This window comes from Apodemus sylvaticus, chromosome 11 (genome assembly GCF_947179515.1).
Source record: "Apodemus sylvaticus chromosome 11, mApoSyl1.1, whole genome shotgun sequence".
NCBI classification, from domain to species: Eukaryota; Metazoa; Chordata; class Mammalia; order Rodentia; family Muridae; genus Apodemus; species Apodemus sylvaticus.
The window spans coordinates 37,888,560-37,912,708 of NC_067482.1; the positions used below are offsets into that span (position 1 = coordinate 37,888,560).

The 24,149-nt window shown below is 40.5% G+C and overlaps 1 protein-coding gene across 1 annotated transcript in view; it reads left to right on the forward strand.

Annotated features, from left to right (window-relative positions):
- The window catches only part of Corin (corin, serine peptidase), a 200,033-nt gene that overhangs the window by 131,517 nt on the left and 44,367 nt on the right, over positions 1–24,149 (forward strand). Inside the window, exons 7-10 of the mRNA XM_052199307.1 lie at positions 6,810–6,917; positions 9,045–9,155; positions 10,645–10,761; positions 18,881–18,988. Coding sequence (XP_052055267.1) covers positions 6,810–6,917; positions 9,045–9,155; positions 10,645–10,761; positions 18,881–18,988 — 444 coding nt within the window. The remainder of the gene's footprint in view (positions 1–6,809; positions 6,918–9,044; positions 9,156–10,644; positions 10,762–18,880; positions 18,989–24,149) is intronic.

Here is a 24,149-nt window from a genome sequence, read left to right on the forward strand (position 1 = left end):
TGGAGAGGACCCAGATTTCATTCCCATCATGCACCTGGCTTACAACCATCCATTACTTCAGTTCCAGGGGATTTCATGCCCTTTCCTGAATTTTCCAAGGCACCAAACATGCATGTGGTACACAGACATACATGTAAACAGACCACTCATACCCTTAAAATAAAAGAAGCAAATCTAAAAACAAAAACAAGTCCCAAAGAAAATAGCTCACATACTTTGGTTCAAAAAGTTCCCCCTTCCAAAAACTAATCAGGCCTGATTCTGCTAGCTTTCAAGATCAGATGAGCTTGGGTTCATTCATGGTCTGTGACTTTATACATTTTGGCACATGAAATCAACCAAATACTTTTGGAAACCATTTTCTCTGAACTTTGAGTAAAATTGGTGAACTTGTTTTTGTTTGTTTGTTTTTTGTTGCTGCTGTTGTTTGTGATGACAGTGGCTACCTAATTGTAAGGAGTGCCATATAATATGTCAATCAGTATTGTGTGTGCTTGACTTAGGCTGTTCAGTTTCCTATATTTCTATCCTTACCATTCTTGATTCTGTAAACTTGGACACAACTCTATCTCTCTTTGCCTCCATTTCTTCATGAGCAAAGTGGAAATAAGACTGTCTCTAGAATTGAGTTCTTGGATATAAAATCTATATAGGCATGGGCTAATTCCTCAAGAACACTGGGGTTTATGGCTGTGGTGGTGCTTGTCACTAATGTTATGTTAGTCTCTGTCCCCTCCATTGTGTCGTTCATGACTGCAACAAATACCCAAGAGAAGCCGTTTAAAAGGAGGAAGGATTTTATTTCTATGTGGTGGGTTGGGTGTATGTGTGGGGTTGTGTTTTGTTTGGTTGTTGGTTTCTTTGGCTAATAGTCTTAGAGATGATAGCATATGGTTAGCTTCTGGTGCTTTTCTGGGCCTGAGGTGAGGCAGTATAGCAAGGAGGAAGAGCACAGTAGAGCCCAGCGTCTCCCCTCATGGTGGCCAAGGAGATAATGAAGTGTGCGCCCACCATCACCATGTCTCTGGTAACCTCTTTTCTAGAAATCTTTTCCCCTAAAATAAAGATGTGTGTAGATACTAAAAATGTCCCATCTGATTAATAAAAGTGCCTCATTTGACAAGTAATGAAAGAGCTTCAAATGTTTGCAAAAATTCCCTTAATATAGTGGCTCTAGGGAAATGCTGACTCAGCCAAACACTCACAGATTCTAAAATTTCATCTATCTGTGAACCTAGTAGTAGATATGTTTTGTAGAAACCCGGTGAGAAGATACATTATACCTCGATTGCTTTCAGTATAGATTTTTTTTAAATCTTTAATCAGGGGAGTAACACACAAACACAGAGAACATCAAACCTTCTTTTTCCTTTTTTATTAATTAAATTGCCTCTGACATTTTCTTTTATGTATGAATGCAATCTAATTACTCTCATCTTCTGCCCTTGTCAATCCCTGCCTCCTACACGTACCCCTTTCACACTATTGACTCTCTGCTTTGTTTTGTGATGAAATGATTTGAATTGGTGGCATCTGTGTAACCTCGGGTTTGGTACCATCAGAGTTTGGTGAGGTCATCATTGGAAGCACAACTGAAGACAATGACTTCCACCCTTCCAGAAACTTCTGGTAGTCAGTCTCTTTTGTCAGGGTGTGTGGAACCGTATGATCCCCTTTCTCGTTCATGACTGAAGGTTGACAGGCCCAGTGCAGGCCATTGATGTGATTTCAAGACTACAGTTGCTGTACCAGGCCTAGAAGGGAGTATTTATAGTCTTTCTCAGATACCATTAAACCTTAATGATTAAATCAGGTACTTAATATGACATTTCAAATATGTTATTTGAAAAGAATAATACAAGAAGTGTCATAAAAAACAAACAAGATGATGTAAATGCAGTGATGTAAATTCTATACTTAGAAAACAGGGTCATTTTGAACAAGGGTATGTCGAGAGACTGGTAGGGAAAGGAGGGTTTGGGTTAGGCCTATTGTTGGTATTCTGTCTAAGCTCCACCCCACACTTAACCTGGCAACAGCTAGGTATGCCCTGCCCCATAGACCTGGCCCACTATAAAAGGGGCTACTTGCCCCTCCTCTCCCTCTTTGGTCTTTGCTCTCTCTCTCTGCTCTCCCTCATCCTACTCTCACCTCTCTGCCCCTTGGGCTCTCCTCCCCTCCCCCTCTCTCCACATGGCTGGCCTCTACTCCACTTCTCTCTCTCTCTTCTCTCTTCTCTCTCTCTCTCTCTCTTCCCCCCCCCCCCCCCCCCCCCCGTAACCTGCAACCTCTACCCTGATAAACTCTATTCTATACCGTGCCTCTTCAGAGGGAAGAGGTGCTGGGGCATGGGCCCGCCTGGGCAGCCCCTTCCCCTACACTGCCATGCCACATTTCTCTAAACCCCCAATCCTCTCTTTTTAAGTCCCTTCACCTATAGCCTGTGTTTATGTGCTAGGACAGTGGTTCTCAAATGTGTAGGTGACATTTTGCAGTATGTGGAGACATTGTCACTGCTACAGTTGAGAGCATGATGGGAAAGCTACACATGTGTAGTGGTTTTCAATCAAGGCTAAGCAGCCATTCCCACGCAAGCAACTGTGAGTTTCTCCATCAGAAGTGCCAGAAGGGTGGCAGGGAGGACCCTCCTCCAGATGTCCTCAGTATTCACCAAGTCCCTTACAGGTCTGTCAAGGGACAAGGCAGTGCCGTGGTAAGTCTTTTAACCTCTCTGGTCATCTCACAGTGAGAAGATTGTGTGAAATAACCTTTACTTTCCAAAATTCTATGAATGTAAACTAAGCTTTCCCTGCTTGCTTCTTGAATTGAGGCAAATCAGCTTGTGTTTATGGAAGGAAACCAAACCAAAGGAAGTCCTTGCTGAAAAGGCTTTCTGTTTCTTAGTGCTCAGCTTTAATTTAATGATAATTTTGAGGGACAAAGGTCTATAGTATATTTATTTATCAGATGCAAACCTGAAGTAAATATTTACATGAAATAGCTTCAGAAGAAACATTTTTCCATCAAGTTTTCTGATAACAACAACAACAGCAGCAATAATTAAAAAAAGCTGGAGGTACAAAAACACCTAACTTAAGTCCAGGCAAAAATTATGTTTGAACTAAGAAAGAAAATAGCACCAAGCACCTTTTGAAAATTATGATTTCTTGGCCCCAAATTATGATGACCACATCTCCTTTCAGCACAAATAAACATTTACTCAAATAAAAGGAGCCACTGTGATCTTTGCTGTTAGCAGTGGGCTCCTGGCTGCCTGTGCTGTTGGTTTGGGTATTGAGTGTTTACTGATCCCCTGGGCAGGACGGAAGTAACAGGCTGATTTCTAAGTGCAGCTAATTTGGTATCTAACTTCTGAAAAGGACCTTCTCACCAGGAGGTCCTGCCTGTGGAAACTGAGCCTTCAACTATGTGAATTTATTTTTTTCTTTTTTTAAAAAAAAGCTGATGTTCTCTCCATTTCTGAAGTAGTTTAGCCAACCCAAAGCTACTATTAAAAATATCTCTGATGAGATGCTTTAGTATGGATTACCAAAGATCCAGAATGAGTTTCAAAGAGGACACAGAAAGTTCTGGAAATTTTTTGGTGTGCTCTTAGGTCAATCCGATTCTAAATAGAGTATTTGATTCCCTAATGTTCCTACCACCAGAAAAACAAAAACACGCTGCTTTAAATGGGGTGGGACAACCTTCCCATAATAACCTATTTTTGCACTTAATACACTTTTAGTTGTAGTAAGAAAAAAAAGGACAATGCATATCTGAAACCCAGTTATTCAACATGGGAAGAAAGGCTTCACAGAGATTGAGGTATAACGTATATACTGTAAATTTCACCCACTAGAATCTAGTGAATACTTGTACAAACATCATCACAATTCAATCACCAAGTTCTTCGGTTTGTTCCGATCTTCCCTCCCATCCGTCTTCTGTCAACCCCCACTCTTAACCCTCCAGACACTGGAATCCACTGCTCTGAAATCCATCTTTATAAATGTGCTGTCTTCTGGGAATTCTAGAGATGGCTCATATAGTATGAAGACTTTGATGCTGTTTTCTTTCACTAAGCATAACATTATGAGGCTAATCAATGTAGTCACATATCCCAGGCATTTGGCCTCTAATCTCTGGATAGTGTTCCATTGTAATCATGTACTCTATTAAGTTGTCTGTTCATCAGTTGGTGAACATTTGGACTTCTGCCAGTTCTTAACTATGATGAATAAGGCTGCTATAAGTATCCACATGCAAGTCTTTGTATGAATCACATCTAAATGCTCTTGGACAAAGTCTTAAGAATAGAAAACATAAACTAGTTGTATGAAAAGGTTTCAGTTTCTTCATAAGAAGGTACCAAACTCTTTCAACAATGGAGTTCTTTTTATATCTTCTCCAATAATGTGTGGGAGTTTCTATTTTGCAAAATCTTTACAATTACTTGGATTTCCTTTTTGTTTTCCTGGTTATAGGCATTGGATGTATAATAGAATCCTTTTGTGGTCCTGGTTTGCCTTTCTTTGACACCTAGGAAGTTTGGGCACCTTTAATGTACTTAGTCACTTCCTTATATGCAAAAGGTCTTTTTTTATTTGATATATTTTTTATTTACATTTCAAATGATTTCCCCTTTTCTGGCTTCCCACTCCCCGAAAGTCCCATAAACCCTCTTCTCTCCCCCTATTACCCCATCCACCCCTTCCCACTTCCCTGTTCTGGTATTGCCCTATACTGCTACACTGAGTCTTTCCAGAACCAGGGGCTACTCCTCCGTTCTTCTTGAACATCATTTGATGTGTGGATTATGTTTTGGGTATTCCAATTTTCTAGGCTAATTTCCACCTATCAGTGAGCACATACCATGATTGTTTTTTTGAGACTGGGTTGCCTCACTTAGGATGATGTTCTCCAGCTCCATCCATTTGTCTAAGAATTTCATGAATTCATTGTTTCTAATGGCTGAATAGTACTTCATTGTGTATATATGCCACATTTTTGGGGTTCTTTCCAGCTTCTGGCTATTATAAATAGGGGTGCTATGAATATAGTAGAGCATGTATCCTTATTACATGATGCAAAAGGTTTTTAATTCAAGTCTTCTACCTGCAATTGAGTTGTTAGATTACACTATTACAGTGTGTGTGTGTGTGTGTGTGTGTGTGTGTGTGTGTATTCATGCTGGATATGAATCCTAAGTATGTTTTATTGCTACTTTTCTACAATTTTGCTTGTCTTTTCATTTTGTCAATGATACTTTTGAATAGCTTATACTTTTGATGTCTGATCTAAGCATTATTTGTCTACTCCAAGTCACAAAGACTTTCTCCTTATGTTTTCTTTTAGAAGTTTTATAATATTTACTCATTCATTTAGGTGTGTGACTTATTCTGAGCTAATGTTTATACATGATTTGAGCTGGTGGTTAATGTTCAGAATTTCTACATTGATATCTGATTTTCTACTGCTAGGTTTGACACAAGTGGCCCTTTTCCTCCTTGAATTGGCTTGGGATCTTTCACATTTCATTTTTTGTTAAACTGTCCTCCCAAACATTATTTATTATTATTTTATTCTGGTTTCAGACAGCAATTTAGAGACTGGTAGAGTTGGATGTCAGAACTAATATAAGAGTTCTATACTACCCAAGGGCAAATCTTGTGTTCCTAATAATATTGATAAGCTGTCAACAAAAGAATCAGCTTTCATCTCAAAGTAGCACAAAAGATGGTTTGTTCTGTAGCCAAATATCCAGCAATACAGACTCAGCTTTACTGAAGTACTATGTTCCAAAATGGTAGCAGTTCCATGAAATTTTATAGAAACAAAGCAATAAAAAATTTAAGTCAAGATGCTTCAAATACATCGGTGGAAACATCAGACAGGTGAGTTACAGAAAAAGCAGGGAAATTTCAGCTATAGGTCTTAGATGCTAACTGAGCATTTGGTTGGTGGAAACTCATAGTCTATTTGAATATTCCAAAAGATTTACCTAGTGGTCATCAAGGTCACATGAAGAGAGAGTAATAAGTATCAAGTAATAGTGATAAAGACGGCCCAAGATAGTCTGGCTCTGGGCTTTCAACATTCAACTTCCCCACATCATTGAAGTCTAATAGCCCAGTCTTTCTAGTCACAGCTTTGTTCCAGAAATTCTTGCTCACAAAATCCTTTCCATGCATGCATTTTTTCCACATTAAATGTAAGCTTTCTAAGTTTTACATGTCACCTAGTCTCATTTTACCACCATAGTCTTGGGAACGTGCTTACTTACTTGAGGATGATGGTATAAAACACCCACTGACAGAGGCAATGGTATTTCTGTAGAAAGAAATGTCAGCCCTACAATGCGCACGGATGACTATGGCACCAATGCATTTACACCAGCCTAGACTTTCCCTGTAAAGGAGATGTGTACAGAGAAGAACTACATACCTTCCACCTAGAAAGCCGCCATTCTAGGTAAACGTAGACTACATTACTTACTATGGTGTCCCAAGAAAGTCTTTTTTCTCATCTTTGATTGTCAAAGATCTTTCAGGCAACATAAAGTAAAAGTCAGATGAGGACATTTAAAAAGAGACAAGAGTACTTCTTGACCTGGGACTCAGTGGCATGGTCCAGGTTCTCAGTGGTTCTGCCAGCTGGTGAGCTTCTCTAACTCCTTAGCCATAAGACAATAGGCATGGGTCAGGTCAACATCAGGGTTTCTATCCCATCCTAGCCTTTGTTCAACTAGATACTCCTGTGCATCTACTCTGCTCTGATGACACATCTGTAGCTTGCCTTGTTTGCAGACTGCAGCGGGAATCTGTTTCACTGTGACACAGGCAAGTGCATCCACCACAGCCTCGTGTGTGATGGGTATGATGACTGTGGGGACCTGAGTGATGAGCAAAACTGTGGTAAGTAGCTTTGATTCCTTAAAGGATTTCATTAAAAAAAAAACCCAAACACAGATATTTATGACCAAGAACAAATATCTGTCTGTTTCCTAAATAACTAGAAGTTTCAGTTGCAAAATGAAGCAAAACAAAACAACAACAACAAACTTCCTCCTGTTCTAGAAAGAAGAGTGTGTCCAAACACTGCTCTCAGTTTTACCTTATGGACCAGCATCCTACTTCTGGCCTAACAGTCACACTAAGGGCTTATTAAAGAAGTGGAGTAGAAAAATAACATGGTTGTTAAAGTGCTAGTGTTTGTCTGTGTCATGTTCTGTCTCTCTCCTGGCTAGAGCTATCTTGTGTTTGGATTTTGAGCTCCTGAGCAAAACTGTGCTCAGAGATAAATGACAAAGTACAGCATGTGACCAAAGACTCCCACCCCCCAGAGCAGCTGACCTCCAGGCACTGTAGCAACTCCTTGCACAGTATGTTCACCAAAAATTAGGATAACAAATTGGTTTTATGTACAAATGCTGATTTCTTGTCTTCCCAAGCACAAACCTTCCTTTGAAGGAGCATAGTCAATTCTGTATTGTGTCTTTTGAAACTAAACCAGAACAAATAACTCTGACTGATTGATCTTTTTAGCTTTGTGATTAGCTTTATATTTTTATGCAATATGCTATTGACAGTAGGACCTTTGCAGCATGTAGCAGAGAGAAAGCTTGAATGAAGACAAATGTTGAACAGGGTCAGCATTAGAGACTCTCTAAAGGGATGCTAGAAAGAATCGGAGTGTGAAGCAAAAGAAGTCTTGGAGTGGAGATGGTCAGAAAATGGTACCAAACTGGGAAATTTGGTAGTTTCTACAAATATTGTCTAACTTCCCCTCACCAAATCAATAAAATATTGAAAACTCTAGGTGTACAAACCACTCACTAGTGATTCCATATATGTGGGACTTTATTGGGGACAAAGACAATTGGAATCTTATTTATCACAGAATCTAGTATGAAGAACCCATACAGTTCATCTAATCCACACTCCTCCATTTTCCACTGAAGTAAGGGAAAAGGGAGGTCAGGAAAGCGCCACAGTAGGGGCAGTTCAGAATGTGGGCATGCTGGTGTGTAGTGTCCATGTATAAAAACGAATCGTTAATACCAAAGGCCCCTGAAGATAAGCAGATGTCACAAAGTCATTAAATAGCAGAAATCACAGTGCTGCTTTGGGTTGCTCTTGCCCTGTTCTGTCTTTGGTGGACTGAAGGCAGGTAGGTCTTCTGGTTCCTGCCCAAGCTCCTCTCTGTGGTTACTTCCTTTCTCCACACCATGCCTTCCATATTCTCTACTTTATTTCTCTAAAATATGCTTTATAGTCCACTGTTGCTCAGGAGATTATGACAAAGGCCATGTTCATGGATACACACGAAACTTTCTCATGTTTTCATCTGCTATTTGCAAATCCATGCCTTTTATGGAGCTGTTATATTTATGTTATAATACTCATCAAAATAAACTAGTATATAAATTCTTTCCTTTAAGACAGGAAACTTGTCACTTAGTAAACTCAACCTCTTATTTGCCAAATTCCAGGAATGTGTGGATTGGGGCAGAGTATCTATCCAGATGCAAAGAAATCATAAAAAACAATAATAGTGGTTTGCTTTCCTTGCTTAGCAGTTCTTTCAAACATGAGCTATAGATTAAGATAATCCAGTAGAAAACCTGGGCTTAGCATCAGGAAGGATGACATAAGAAGACTCATCTTTCCAGCTTGCCAGAGAGATGTTGTAATTCTTAGGAACACAGCAGACTTGTCACAGACAACATCAACACCATCTGCATCTCAGAGCATTACTCTGTTCACTTGACTCAGTGTGAAAGTCATAGATTTTTTTTTAAATAAAGAAAAAATGATTAGAATACCTGTCCTGGGAAACAGATGACTCTTTGGCCTCGGGGAGGTAGACAGTACCAGGGCCTGACCCTGGTGGAAGGTAGCATCTGAACTTAGCCAGATCTATCCTAGGAACATTAGCGATGGAACTGGAGAGTGAGTGTCTTCAATTGGAACTGAGAGCAGCACAAGTCTAAGGGTTTCCCGTACATGTTCCCCATCTTCGTGATTTTTCCTTTTCTCCAGATTGCAATCTCACAAAAGAGCATCGCTGTGGAGACGGGCGCTGCATTGCGGCTGAGTGGGTGTGTGATGGAGACCATGACTGTGTGGACAAGTCTGACGAGGTCAACTGCTGTGAGTCCCCCCCCACACACAAGATGTCTCCTTTTGCTTTTTTCTTTTTTCTTTCCATGTTCAGACCGTACACTGAAATCAAAGTGCATTATGTGACTTTGGGGAGCATTGTTCTTAAACCATCCTTCCATCTGGTTCTGTCTTCTGTCTGTGAGTAGCTCATTCAAGGTGTGAGAGCAGTAAGCTTACAGCTGTGACCTTAAGCCACCCCCTCCAAAGTCCACAGTTAAATTGGCTGGGCTGGCCCAGCAGTGTCTGCTTTTTCTCTGGCTACTCCTGGAGTCTTTACACATCTGTGACTTCTCCAAGAGCAATTCTCTTCTTCCCAGAGACCAAGGAGTCCCCATGCCTTTCTCTGCAAATAATATATGAGCAGCTCAGCCTCTAGGCGTGTTCTCAGGGGCCATTTGTGGGAGGACATGGGAGGAGTGCCAGCGAGAAGGGAGCCTGTTATAATCCTATGGACACAGTAAGTGTGTGAGCGTCATCATCATCTTATAGCAGGCTATGTCTCTAGATAAATGAGAACTTGTTTGCACATCAATCATGACAAGTGTGATTCTTAACCACGTTTTTTTCTTCTTGGAAAACATGCTATTCCCTCAGAAAACAGAAATGAAAAAAAAAAGTTATTATTGACAGTTGCATGTTGAAATAGTACAACTGACCTGAAATGATTAAAATGATGTATCTCACATATATTTGAACTAGACCCTTTAGTCTACAATAGAAAGGGTTGGTACACAATTTCCCTGTGGTATCTGCATGGATTACAGGGGACTGGGTGGATCTCACCGTCTGAGGGATGCTCAGGCTCCTTCTATGAAAAGGCATCTGCTTGATCCCACTTCTCCTGTCCACTTTCAAGTCATCTCTACCTCACTTACACTCCACAATGCAATGGACGTGCTCTGTGTACAGTTTTTATGCTGAATTTTTAAGATATAATAATAAGGAAAATACTCTCACATATTTAGTATGCATATGTGTGCTTCAATATTTTTGACTTGTTATTAGCTGAATCTGTGAGCTCAGAAGCCATAGACGTTGCATATGAAGTTGAATGTTCACTTGGCTCAAAGTATAACTTTGAGGCAAAGGTTAAAGCATAGATCTTTGACATAAGAAAAGCTGTATAAAAAGTTCCATAAATATGATATATGCCCTTCTCTTTTCCTACATAACTGGAAGTATATATGACACTCCTGCCCCGGTCTTGTCACAAAGCACACCCCTCATAAGTGCAGCTTTTATCATCACCCCTGTCACTGAAATGCACTCAAGTCTTCATACAGGCTCCTACACAATGAAGAGAAGTTCTTGGAAGGAGGAAAACCCTCCATTCCAGAAATTCTTGGAATTAAAAAAAAAAAAAGTAGTGCTACGTCCATTTATGTGTGTACAACGCATCCTTTGTTAGTGATGTTCATTTGTATGAACAGTAAGAAGAATCAATAAATAAGGTGACCATTCTCCTGGCCTCTCCTAGCTTGTCACAGCCAGGGCCTGGTGGAATGCAGAAGTGGCCAGTGCATCCCTAGCACCTTCCAGTGTGATGGAGACGAAGACTGTAAGGACGGAAGTGACGAGGAGAATTGCAGTGACAGTGAGTATCCCCAGGGTCCCCAGTTCCCAGGAGCATTCCTGTATGGGTGGATCTTTCTTTGGGAAACAAACCAGAACATTTGGGAGTTGCTTAAGCAGGATTTCTTTCTTTCTTTTTTTTTTTTTTTTTTTTTAGTATTTCTTTTTTTTTATTTTTTTTATTTGATATAATTTATTTACATTTCAAATGATTTCCCCTTTTCTAGCCCCCCACTCCCCGAAAGTCCCATAAGCCCCCTTCTCTTCCCCTGTCCTCCCACCCACCTCTTCCCACTTCCCCGTTCTGGTTTTGCCGAATACTGCTTCACTGAGTCTTTCCAGAACCAGGGACCACTCCTCCTTTCTTCTTGTACCTCATTTGATGTGTGGATTATGTTTTGGGTATTCCAGTTTTCTAGGTTAATATCCACTTATTAGTGAGTGCATACCATGATTCACCTTTTGAGTCTGGGTTACCTCACTTAGTATGATGTTCTCTAGCTCCATCCATTTGCCTAAAAAGTTCATGAATTCATTGTTTCTAATGGCTGAATAGTACTCCATTGTGTAGATATACCACATTTTTTGCATCCACTTTTCTGTTGAGGGATACCTGGGTTCTTTCCAGCATCTGGCAATTAAGCAGGATTTCTATACACATGAGTCTGTATTTTTCTAGTCACCTTTTCTCTTGGTAAATACATAATGCCCAACTGGCACAGGCTGGAAACTCATTTGCAAGGACACGGGGCTTGCAATGAAGCCACATGCTCAGACTCCATTGAGCCTGCTATGAAACCGTCTCTTCATTAGGCTTAATAACAGGAAAACTTCAGCTTGTAGCATGCCGTTAAATGTGATTAGATTCCAAATAGAAGGAATTGGCTCATGAAATTAAATGTAACTGCATCCTAATTTGGCCATGTTCAGAGAAGCAGTTTAATGTTTCACATTCCCAAGGAACAGATTTAAATATACTTTAAAGGGGACATAATATCTATGCGTGGAACTTAAACAGAAAGGAGAAATTAAAACATGATGATCTTAAACTGATCATCTCTGTTTTTTTTTTTAAATAAAAAGGGTTCCACGCTGATTATTTAAAGACCTGATTTCTATGAAAACCTTCTAGCATGGGGCTTGTGGAATATCCCTGACTTAATAACCCTCCATGTGGGTTTGTATAGTATCAGCATTGCACAGTAGGAATATACATGGATGTTACATGCCTGGTGCAGAACTTCAAGCCCCATGCTACTACCTGCTATCTGGGTGGTTGTAGGTGAGCCACCTGACCTTTTAAGGTCACAGTTTCCACATCAGCTCAGCAGATAATGACTGCTGTACCAGGAAAGTGCCTGGAGAAAGCTGAATAAATATTGCCTGTTGTTATATGGCTAATATGGAGTTATTCTTTCTCTCCTGAGTGTAGCCGCCAGCAGCTACATGTAAACCAGGTTACCTGTTGAGAGAATTTTGGGGTCATAGGGAAGAGCGGCGAAAAGAACGTACGGCTAAGTCAATGTTCACTGATCAAAGCCGTAAACTTTAATGGCGCCAGACCTTATAACAGTTCGGGCAAACCCTTCCCCCCAGACTCCAGGCTGAGTTCCGGTGGAAGTTGTCTAGCTTCTCTTGGAGGTCTTCGTCTTGACTGCTCCGGCAGCTGGGTGGGTCACCTGTTTAATTCAGGAATCCCTATACCAGGAAGAACAATGAACTTAACCTTTACTACGTGCACTCCACCCTAGGTGGAGCAGGATCCTGGCTAACTGGGAGAAGTTAACCTTGACCAAAGTCAAACTCTGACCAAGTGCAAGACTGCCCCAATATGGCTCTGTACATGTCCTCCCTTTTTTTATTAATTTGAACACGAGGAGGTAGAAAACAAGTGGATAAATATCCTTCATAAGAAGGCGGGCCTTAACCAGGAGGGGAAGCATTGACCGTAATTCCTCTTAAATATTGTATAACGTCTTTTTCAGAGGAGGGGTAATAGGCTCCCTTATTATTTTAAGGACAGCCTCTCGACGTTAACCCCTATGCAATTAGGTGTACTTCCTGGGGACTCAGAAGCAGAAATTCACCTCCCCATGCAGTGCTTTGCCTCGCACGTCTCGCTGGTACCCATGTTTGTTCAAAAACAAACACACATAGATCTGAGTTCTATGTGGCTCCCTCTTTGGAGATCCACTTGTGTAAGTTTTGAAGCCAGGGGGGTCTGCAAGTGTCTTTAACAGACATGTAATCTCTCCATCCAGGTGAGCCTGGGTGGAGACAGCCAGTCTGCTTAACAGACAAGGTCAAGAGTTAAAGGTGGAATAGGATTAACTTGTCCCAGAAGTATCCAATTCAGTTGTAAATTAACAACTTTAAGGATCCAAAGCTTGGCCTCTGAGGTGGGAGAGGTAGCCTTGTGTATCAAGAGATATGCTGTTACTTCTCAGGAAAGGTGGAGACTATATGTTAAATTAACACAGCTGGCTGAAGATTGTTAGCCATCCTCAAAATTGGAATCTTCAATATTGGAATTATTTCTAGACCAGTCTATGGTTGAGTCAGCTGAACACAATAAGGAGAAGAGTCATTTTAACTCTTCTTTAGATTAATTTTTCCTAAGCTAGCTTAACAGTCTCCATGTTCTGTCCCACAAAGTCTAAAAGCTTGAAGCTAGGCAATTTATCTAACCTGGGACATTTAACAATTGAGGTAAGTCAAGAACATATACCCAATATAGCTCTTATGTTACCATGGTCTGGGCATTCAGCAAGCACAGTCAGCATATCTTCTGCCGCATTCTGTGGAAAAAACAGAGGACATGCCTTCTCCCCCAATATTAAATCAGGATCATGGCATATGTTAGTAAGTGAATTCCTTCATTTCACCTAGACATCAATATGTCTAATTACAAGATGTCATATACATTTAGCAAGGAGTTTCTTGGCATCTAAATTTTAAAATTTTAAAATTTTCTTAAAAACATGTAAGCATAATTTAAATTATATGCACAGGGACACAATTTCCCCTCTCTTCTTTCTTCCAAGAAGATATTGTTTTATTAATTTAAGTTGGAACACAAAGTATAACCCATAACATAGGCAATAACTATGTAATTATATAAAATATAGTTGCTTTTTCTGTTAGAGCAGTTGCAACTAGACAGCCTAAAAATGAATCATTAGTCACATGTACATATTTTTTTAATCTTTTAAATTAGAAATATGAATATCATTTATCTGTAATAACTAAGTCCTCTAGGATTAACACCATTACGTGGTAGAGGTAGAAATTGAGGACATCAAGAACAAATCTTTATAATTTGATGTGCACAAAATATAAAATTATTTCAAATACCTAAAGGACAGTCATTTAGAGAACATATCCTTTGTTCTTAGAAATTTGAATCACATTTGTATAAACTGTAGAAATTAAGAATTAGCAGTATTAAAAATGGACCAATTTTAAGCAATTATAAACCATGAGCTATGTATATCTACTATTATTAAAAGCTTGACCTTTAACATCTTAAAAATAGCTGCTATAGCACCCAATTCAGGTATCTGTGTTGAAGCAGGGAGAAACTTAAAGGAATAAACATGTGATCTGATAGTACAAATTATCTTTTGGATAACAGTTATTAATTTTGCCTAAAAATGCTTACCATGTAATAGACCAACCATTAATAATAAATTTGATTGTTGCTTGAAGCAAGGAACAAACGTTTCCTACCTTGAAAACAGAGGTTTAAGACCTTCTGTGGCAAGCTTAAAATGAGGTAAATAAGATAAAGCCAATTAATATATCCTAACAACCTTTGAAAGCCATTTACCTAAAAATTCTAAAAGTCTATAGGAGCAAGGGCCTGTAACAAACATTCTATGAACATTATACACTGAAATTTTTAAGATCTTAACTTCTGTATTGAAAGAGAGACAAACATTTTTTCTCACAAGACATAAGGCTGTTAGCCATTCCTTGAGGCAAAACTTTCTAATGAAATTGTTTTGTTGTCTCTTTAAAATTAGAAGCAAATGCTTTTATAATTATCAGAATGTAAAGCAAAAAACCAACCCTTTAAATTTACAATAATTTTATAGGGAGTAGACAGGCCAAATGTTAATGCTTTTATAGCCTCCTTGACCTTTCATAGATTTGAACTGCATTTTAACCCACACCTGGATAAGTCAAAAACCTTTTTTTTTTTTTTTTTTTTTTTTTTTTTTTTTTTAAAAGCCAAACACTCCCTAGGTGGGGCCTGTAAGGCAGAAACAATTTCTCAAAACTTCCTCACTAGCTTCCCCTGAGGCAGCTCTAAGCTTTGCATTAACTCAAATGTAAATTTTTTTATCTGCCCTAGGATCCACCTTGAGTCCTTGGCAAGGACATTGTATGAGATTCCTCAAATGTAAATATCTTCTAATCTGAGCCTTTTATCTAAGACCAGACCCAAACCTACAAGGACAATTTAAGGATTAAACAAAAGAAACCAGTAATTCCATGGTCAAGGGAACCTACTTGATATCAAATACATTTCTACAGAGATCTCCTTTTTAATCTTGGAGGGTTAAATTTTGCTCCTACCATTGTAGCCTATAAACTTGTGGAAAAGAGGCAATGGGCCTCTAAAACCCATAGCTGCATCACTCTCAAAATTATCTTAATTACAAAATGTTAATTACGAGCCTGCAAACTGAAAACTGTAGCCAATGACACACTGATTTTTATTGTAACTCAATGTTTTCTTGCAATATTAGAGCACAATTGTAATTTTGGAAGCAAATCTCAATTTTAAACAATCTATTTTCTTTAAAATTAATGGCAAACACATATTTACAGCACAAGGTTTGTATGCCAGTTCTTATGTTCAAGTGTATAACAGTGTAACTTATTAAAGAGACAATATTTTAAATCTTAATCTTCATTAAGTCTAATCTCCAGGCCAAGATTCACATGAAACACCATGCCAATTTAGGAGCGTCCCAAAGGCCTGTATTTCCTGGATTGCGTCATGCCACGTGGTGTTCTTCAAAATGGCGACTACCCTAAACTAAAAGCCTTAACCATCATGCCACGTGTTCAAAATGGCGACTACCCTAAACTACCAGCCTTAACCTAACTTTTGTTAATAACATTATACCTTTTAAATCATGTGCAGTGACTTAAGCCAATACTCTATAGTCAAGACATGTAAAATATACCTTTAAATCCAATTATAAACAAGAACAAAGCATGAGTGGCGTTAGGCCACGTGTAGTTAGTTAAGATAGCTCTAACACTGAATCACCAGTTTTAAACTAACCTTTTCTTAATAACACTATACCTTTTACATAATAACCAATTAATTTATAACTCTTTAGTCAAGAAATGTAAAGCCTTATATCATTAAAACCAATTAGAAACAAGTATAAAGCGACTAGATGAATTTCACAAGCCAAACCAAGGTCTTCCCAAATCTTGAGGTTTCTGGGCTTTTAAGAGCGGCTTTTTCCCCAGCCATGTTTCTGTCTTGGGTGAGTGAGCTACGCTGCTGCAGCGTGGCTTTGAATCAATCCCCACACAAACTGTGGCTAGCTCAAAAGGTTAGAGGACATAAACATACACATAGACAGTCGGTGCACCGGGACAAACACGGAAAGATACACAGAAAGTTAAGCGTGCTTGTTAAGCAATTGCATCCATTTTCCTCTTTAAACAGCTCTTAGAAGCTGTGGACATATGCCTATTTTTAAAAACCCCTTTCTTTTCGCCGAAATCAGCTCTTACGAGCTTTGGGCAAATGCCTACCAAATTCCTTCCCCATATTTCCCTATCTTATCAACCCAAGCAGTCCTGCGCTGGGTCCACGCAGTATGCTTGAAAAACTGTATCCATTCCTTGCACTCACAACCATAGACACGAATTCACTAGCGCTAGTTTTGCCCTCTATGTTGCTTACCGTGCGGACACCATTAATTTTCACCTTTTCCGCGAAGCTTCGCTGGATAGGGCTACCTCAAGAAATTCTCTCGTGCCAGGTCTTCCCACGTTCAGGCGCCACTATGTAGCCGCCAGCAGCTACATGTAAACCAGGTTACCTGTTGAGAGAATTTTGGGGTCATAGGGAAGAGCGGCGAAAAGAACGTACGGCTAAGTCAATGTTCACTGATCAAAGCCGTAAACTTTAATGGCGCCAGACCTTATAACAGTTCGGGCAAACCCTTCCCCCCAGACTCCAGGCTGAGTTCCGGTGGAAGTTGTCTAGCTTCTCTTGGAGGTCTTCGTCTTGACTGCTCCGGCAGCTGGGTGGGTCACCTGTTTAATTCAGGAATCCCTATACCAGGAAGAACAATGAACTTAACCTTTACTACGTGCACTCCACCCTAGGTGGAGCAGGATCCTGGCTAACTGGGAGAAGTTAACCTTGACCAAAGTCAAACTCTGACCAAGTGCAAGACTGCCCCAATATGGCTCTGTACACCTGAGAATTCAGTCTAACAACAACAACAACAACAACAACAAAGTGATGGAGCTCTCCATCCCATGAGACGGGGAGCTTAGGATCAATATCCAACCATGCAGCTCAGGCTGCAAAGAATTCAGGGTGCTGTGCTTCTGTGTGTTGTGCACAATTGGTAAAGAGCTCTTGAAAAAGCTTGTGATGGAGACATATTAGAACGTCAGGCCAAAGACTGAGAAGAGCTCTCTCGGAATAGGGGAGCTCAGATGAGCACGGCAGCCCCACAGCCCCACATGGCCAGTATCTTGAGACAGGAAGAGGAAGGTGTTTCACACTACATACAGAGCAAAGACCATGGTGTGCCCTCTTCTGTAGGCCTTTTCTGCTTAGAGAGCCGTTCTCTCCTTCTCATTACAACCTACCCCATCTGACTGGACCGCTTCTTTGGGCGGTCTATTCCAAGCTCTTGTCTGCTTCAGCTGTTCTCGATGAACACCTCTGGTAAAGTCATGTTTTCACAGGGTCCTGAGGTGTAGGTCAGGGCACCATCCGTGTTAGACTTAGAGACACTGCACGGAGCAGGTGTGGCCTTTTGTCTTTTGGCATTTGGTTCCTGACCACAAAGCAGGCCCTTAATATTTGCTGAACTATTGAATACATGATGTCCTAAAATGTCGTAAAGAGCTTACACTTATGAAAAAAATGTTTGAGGTTGCCTTGAGGGAGGGAAAAATAAACCTGATGGCTTTAAATGACAATGGCGACATCTTTGATGAAAGGTGACAATATATAACATTTCATGCAAGAGGATCTGGGAGGATGATTCCAGCATAATACACACTGCCTTAGAATTATGGATAAGCATGATTTAGTATGTACAAATATGGCTGTATATCAATAGTGACTTGCAAGATATTCTGTTCTGTAGGATATGTCTGAGAGTAATTGACCATAGTAATGGGGAAGACATGGAAAGAGAATTGGTAGCAATTTATCCACTTAATCTAAAAATGACCAGGAAATCAACATCAAACACATCTTAAGATATATTTCCACATACCTTAAGGAAAAGTTACCAAGGCGAAAGCTTCTGCTGCCACTATTCATTTGGAAAGAAAAAGCCCCAGTGTTAGGCCATCAGAGATCAGGGATGCTTTCTGGGGATGCTGGAAGTCTGGGTAGCAGCAGTGAAAGACTTACACTATGATAAAGGAGCCTTGAAATGGGGCATTTGCCTGGATGCCCTGTTGGTAACCAGGGACAGTCTTTTCCTTAAACTGGACAGTTGTGGGACAGGAGCAAATGAGCATGAGATGTCTTTTACAAACCAGAATGCCAATATCTTTGTACGATCCTCTTGGCCTCACATCACTTGCGTTTTATTTTGTTAAGTATAGGCACCTATGTAAGAACAGAGTATGACTTTGCCCATTAGAAGCAACCATCTGTTTCTTTCCTTTAGTGTGGTTTACCTTGATTTTGTTCCTTGGTATGGACTTCTTTTGGATGCTGGCCTGCACTCAGTTGGTGAGAGGATGAACCCAGAGCATACCTAGTCCATGTGTGTTCAATATTGGGAGGGAGATTGGAAGGAAAGGAACGTTGTGTCATCCTTCAGTCCCAGCAGACATTCGTAGTCCTTCAGACTAAGGAGGGCTGGGGATTGACAGGCGATGAAAGCTATCGTGCTTTCCCCCTTCCACAGGTCAGACGCCGTGTCCAGAAGGAGATCGGGGATGCCTTGACAGTTCCTGCGTTGAGTCCTGTGCTGGTAGCTCTCTGTGTGACTCAGACAGCAGCCCGAGTAACTGTAGTAAGTACAACAGCTGACCCGGGCAATTTCTGTGACAGACTGCATGCAGCCTCTTCCTACCACATTGCCATAAACTCCCGAAGTTGGAATCTCTCCAAAAGAGCACATATATTTGCTTTTGCTTTTGTCCAAAGGTTGCATGTGGTAGCAGAAAAGAATCAAAATGGTCTTCATTAACTAAATAAGAAACAAATGTGTGGTTATGAATGGGCCATCCATCTGCATTGCTTAATGTCGTTACTACCACTTTCTCCTCAACATCAGCTCCTATAAATTATTTTCATGCACCCATCTGCAGGCAGATGTTATATCATCCTTTTTTTTTTTTTTTAAAGAACAGCTTCCAAACTGGAGACTTCATCCAAGAAACAGATAGGAGACTCATCCCAACCGTCACATAAAATTTAGTCATTTTATGTTCTGATAGATGCATTCTCACTGTTCCAAACAAGTTGGTGAACAATTATGGCCTAGGAATCATTGCATTAATTTGTCTCATTGACAGTGTGGTGGCTCCAATGGTGAAGGCAGGTGGCTGTCTCTAAATTAGTTTTCAGTAGATTAGCTGAGGGGAGACAGAATGGCCACGAGTGAAGAATATCAAACTCCCGTGGGAAATTTTAACTGAACTAGAAAATTTCCAAAGACCGATTTTTAGAAATGATTTGTTCCTCCTAGATCCAGTTATTATATCACTTCTCTCACTTGGAATTATTAATTGTTTGCACCATCCTCAGCTTTGGATTGAGTTACTTCCTATTACATACCCTCTCCATCAAGGCCTTGGGAAGCTTTGAGGCTAGTAGACTAAGGGGGCCATGGATTTCCAGTGGCCTTATGACAATTGTATCCCAGTATATCAATGCTCATGGATGCTAAGAAACTCCTTTCTGTATACAGCAAACACTGGAAGATCATATCTTCTGGGTGTTTGACACTGGCTTAGGCATTGGTACTAACATTACTGAAAGCAGCTTCTGTACCTGACTTCCAACCATCTCTCAAAGAGCTTCTGGGTAGATATGTGTGCCTGGTTCTCTACAGAGATGGATAAGTAGCATATCCCTTCGTCAGTCTGTTCCTATACATAGGAATGTGATTATTTTGTAGCATCAATGTAGCATTATTAGCATCAATGGTGTTTAGCTTCTTGACCTCCACGCCTCTCTGTGATGCTTGTTTTTTCCAATTGGAGTTTGCAAAGAGAGAATAGGGAATGATAGGAAGTTATTCGAGGAAAAGTTGCTCATTTCTTCCTCTTTTTCCCTCCCAGCCCCCTCTTTTCTCCTTCCTTCCTTCCTTCCCTTCCTTCCTTCCTTTTTTCTTTCTTTCCTTCCTTCCTTCCTTCCTTCCTTCCTTCCTTCCTTCCTTCCTTCCTTCCTTCCTTCCTTCCTTCTTTCTTTCTTTCTTTCTTTCTTTCTTTCTTTCTTTCTTTCTTTCTTTCTTTCTTTCTTTCTTTCTTTCTTTCTTTCTTTCTTTCATAGCATGGTCTCACTATGTATCCCCAACTAGGCTGGAACTCTCTATATAGGCCTGGCTGGCCTTGAACTCATAGAGATCTGCTGGGTTTTGTCTCCTGAGTCCTGGGGTTAAAGGCACGTGCCAACCACATTTCTTTCTCTTTTTCAGTGCAGACATATGGAAGGAACATGAATAAATAGACATCTAGATGGTGGAATATATTAGTAAGACTGATTAGTTAGCTCAAGTGAACAGCGCTGTGTCTGGTTTGATGCCCTTGACTATGAGCGAAGAAAGTTACTCTTCTTTGGGAAGAACCATCCACTCCTTGGATTCTAGTCTCTGAAGATGCCAGTTCTTGCCATCTCATAAGCACTGCACCATTTTTCAGTGCTCTCTGAAGATGCATTGAGTAGGACTCAGGTCTTAGGATATCTTCTATGTCCTCAGTGACTCCTGTGTGAAGCCATGGTTGACAATGACAGCTCTAGTGATCTGCTTGTGACTCAGCTACATGAATGTGTGCCTCCTCTGACACTAGATGAAGACAGTTTTCATATTTCTCTATAATTTTTATTTTCACTAGAGCAGTGGTTCTCAATCTTCCTAATGCTGTGGCCTCAGGTTATAGTGACGCCAACCATAAAATTATTTTTATTGCTACTTGATAACTACAATTTTGTTGCAGTTATGGATTGTAATATAAATATCTGAGTTTTCTAATGGTCTTAGGTAACTCCTGTGAATGCATCATTCGACACCCAAAGGGGTTGTGGCCCACTGGTTGAGAAGCACTAATCTAGTAAAAGCCCATAGTTTACTTTCCATTACTACAAATGGAAGAAATGAGCATCTACCATTATAAACTAAAACCTCGAGTTTACATCTCTGCGAGTGAGACTATGTACTGAAAGGCTTACAGCGTCCCAGGAATAACTTTGAATAGCCTGGACTATTCTGTCCAGTGCCTCCCTGGCACCTTGGCATCTCCATGCCTTGCAGGGAGCAAATTGCAGACATAGCCTTGCATTAGTGGGTGGAGGTAGAGATGCTATTCTTATGGCAGAGGGAAACCAATCCATCACTTTTCTCTCACAGGAGGGAGACAGCACAGGCAACTGAGGGAAGTAGCTGGAGCGAGTCATTCCCACAGTTCCTCTTTCTACTCACATTCATCAAGACCCTGTGAAGCCTGCTGTGGCTGTCATGGCCCCTAGGTGTTTTCCTGTGTCCCAGGTGTTCTATTTGCCTTTGCTTCAATATGGCGCCTCACCTGTTCTCTTACTCCACTTTCTAAGGCTCTTATTGAACATTGAGGAAGAGGAAGGAGTGAATAACTTTGCCCTAGTTATAACATCCTTCTCACCTATGATTTCCTATCTGATCTTTTCCAACTCCATATGGAAGAAACAAACAGCACGGGGGCCATGATCAAGAAGCCAAACATCAAAATGGTTGAAGACTTTAGTTCCTGGTAGAAAACAGCAGAGAGGGGAATGGTGTCTTTCTCTGAGTATTCCTGCCTGCTGAGTGAGGAGATGATTAGTTGACATATTAGTAGGGGTGATAAATGATTGATGAATCAAGGCATGGGACGTCTACAGTTGTTGACATCGCAATGAGGAAGAATCAGACATTGTGTGGCTGCTGAGGAGAAAACGCAGCAGCTGTCTACAGTCCTGGCAAGCACGTGAAGCAGAGGCAGCCTAGGCAACCCTCCTGGTTCCGCTGTTGAAGTTCAGGAAGCAGGAAAGCTCACAGACTGTTCTAGATAATAGTGATAGATAGGGATTCAGAGCTTGCAGCCAGAGTGTCTGGTCGGTGTGACTAGATGTTGAAAGTGCCACCTTTTCCTGCAAATGGTTATCTCTTAGAACCTGGTTTCCAGTGACTTCACACTCTGTAACACATATAATTCACAATTCCATCTTCACTCTTGTTGCAGACTTTGAACATGAGATGCCACGGACAGAACACCGGGCTTTAAAAAACAGTCCTTTATTCAATCTGATCTACAGGACTCAGTGAGCACCTGTACAGAATACTTGCATGCTGGACCAGTCAGTTCACGCTAAGCATCCTCCTCGCATTTGTGACATGATCGCCCTCTAGTGACTATTTTATACTCAGCTCCATGTTCATGCTTAAGCTATAAAAGCTTACTGGTCAAAGCCGCTGAATTTGGATTGGATGAGTATCTAAGAGTCTAATGAGTTCAGCAATCTGTAGAGAATATCTTTTAAGGGAAAAAGCATAAGATCCAATCCTTACTTCACTCAATAAAGATCTTCAGGATAGTGGATGCTCATCACGTAATCTTTCCATCACCCTTGGCAGTGAAACACTGAAAGTTACGCTTTGACAAATCAGAAGTAGCTCATTCTCCATGTCAGAACAGAGAGAAATTATCTCTATGGTATTATTTGTTCACCACCTAATAGAAACACATTGATAAAAAGTTAAACCGTGGTAGTATGGTAAGGGAAGAAAGGGAAAGAAAAGATGTGTAAGAAAAGGAAGGATTGCCTGAGGCATCTGTGTGAATAACTCCATTTTGTAAAATTATAAGTATATTAAGAGAAGAAGAAGCAGGGCGGTAGTGGTACACGCCTGTAATCCCAGCACTCTGGGAGGCAGAGGCAGGCAGATTTCTGAGTTTGAGGCCAGCCTGGTCTACAAAGTGAGTTCCAGGACAGCCAGGGCTATACAGAGAAACCCTTTCTCCAAAAAAACCAACTCCAAAAAACCGAGAGAGAGAGAGAGAGAGAGAGAGAGAGAGAGAGAGAGAGAGAGAGAGAGAGAGAGAGAGAGGAAGAGGAAGAGGAAGAGGAAGAGGAAGAGGAGGAGGAAGAAGAAGAAGAAGAAGAAGAAGAAGAAGAAGAAGAAGAAGAAGAAGAAGAAGAAGAAGAAGAAGAAGAAGAAGAAGAAGAAGAAGTGGATTTCCTCCACATCTCTGGAATTTAAGGTGCTTGTGACAAGCAAAGAAGTCTGTAACAAAAGCGATTGGGAGAATAGTGGGAATAGTCTGATTCTTCATTTGCAAAGGCAAACACAGATCTCTGGAAATGTCAAGTCTCCTAAAGACTCTGAGAGAGACAGAGAGAAAACAGTATGGGAGATAATGAACTGCTAATGGAGTTTTGTATTATTCCTTTAAAAAGAAAATCCTTTAAGAATCTGAATGCAAAATTTGGAAGTTCCCATTGCCTTTACTCTGAGCAGATATAATAAGTTACTATTCATTAAGTGGCTTAAATAGTAGACATTTATAAGTCACAGTCCTAGAGTCTAGAAGTTTGAGGTCAACAGTACCAGCAAAGCCCAGATATGGACCCTTCTCAACCACAGAAAGCCAACTTCTTTTTGTATCTGATATGCTAGGATGAGAGAGGGAGATATCCCTGAGGTCCTGTGTGTGGGGACAATGACCTAATTTCCAAGACTGCTCTCATGACCTAGTCGCCTCATCAGGGTCCTACTCACCAGTACCATTACACAGTGTGGGAGAAGTTAAGCTTATAACTCTGAGAGAATACAAAAGGTCCTTCACACCCTTTCTTTGTAAATACAGGAGACAATAAGGACCAAACTCTTACCTTCTCTGCCTTCTGGTCTTTCCACCTTGCATTTGCCCCAGGATGATGCCAGTTCCCAGGTGTCCTACATGCCCCAAGAAACAGAAATTCAGAGCATATCTTAT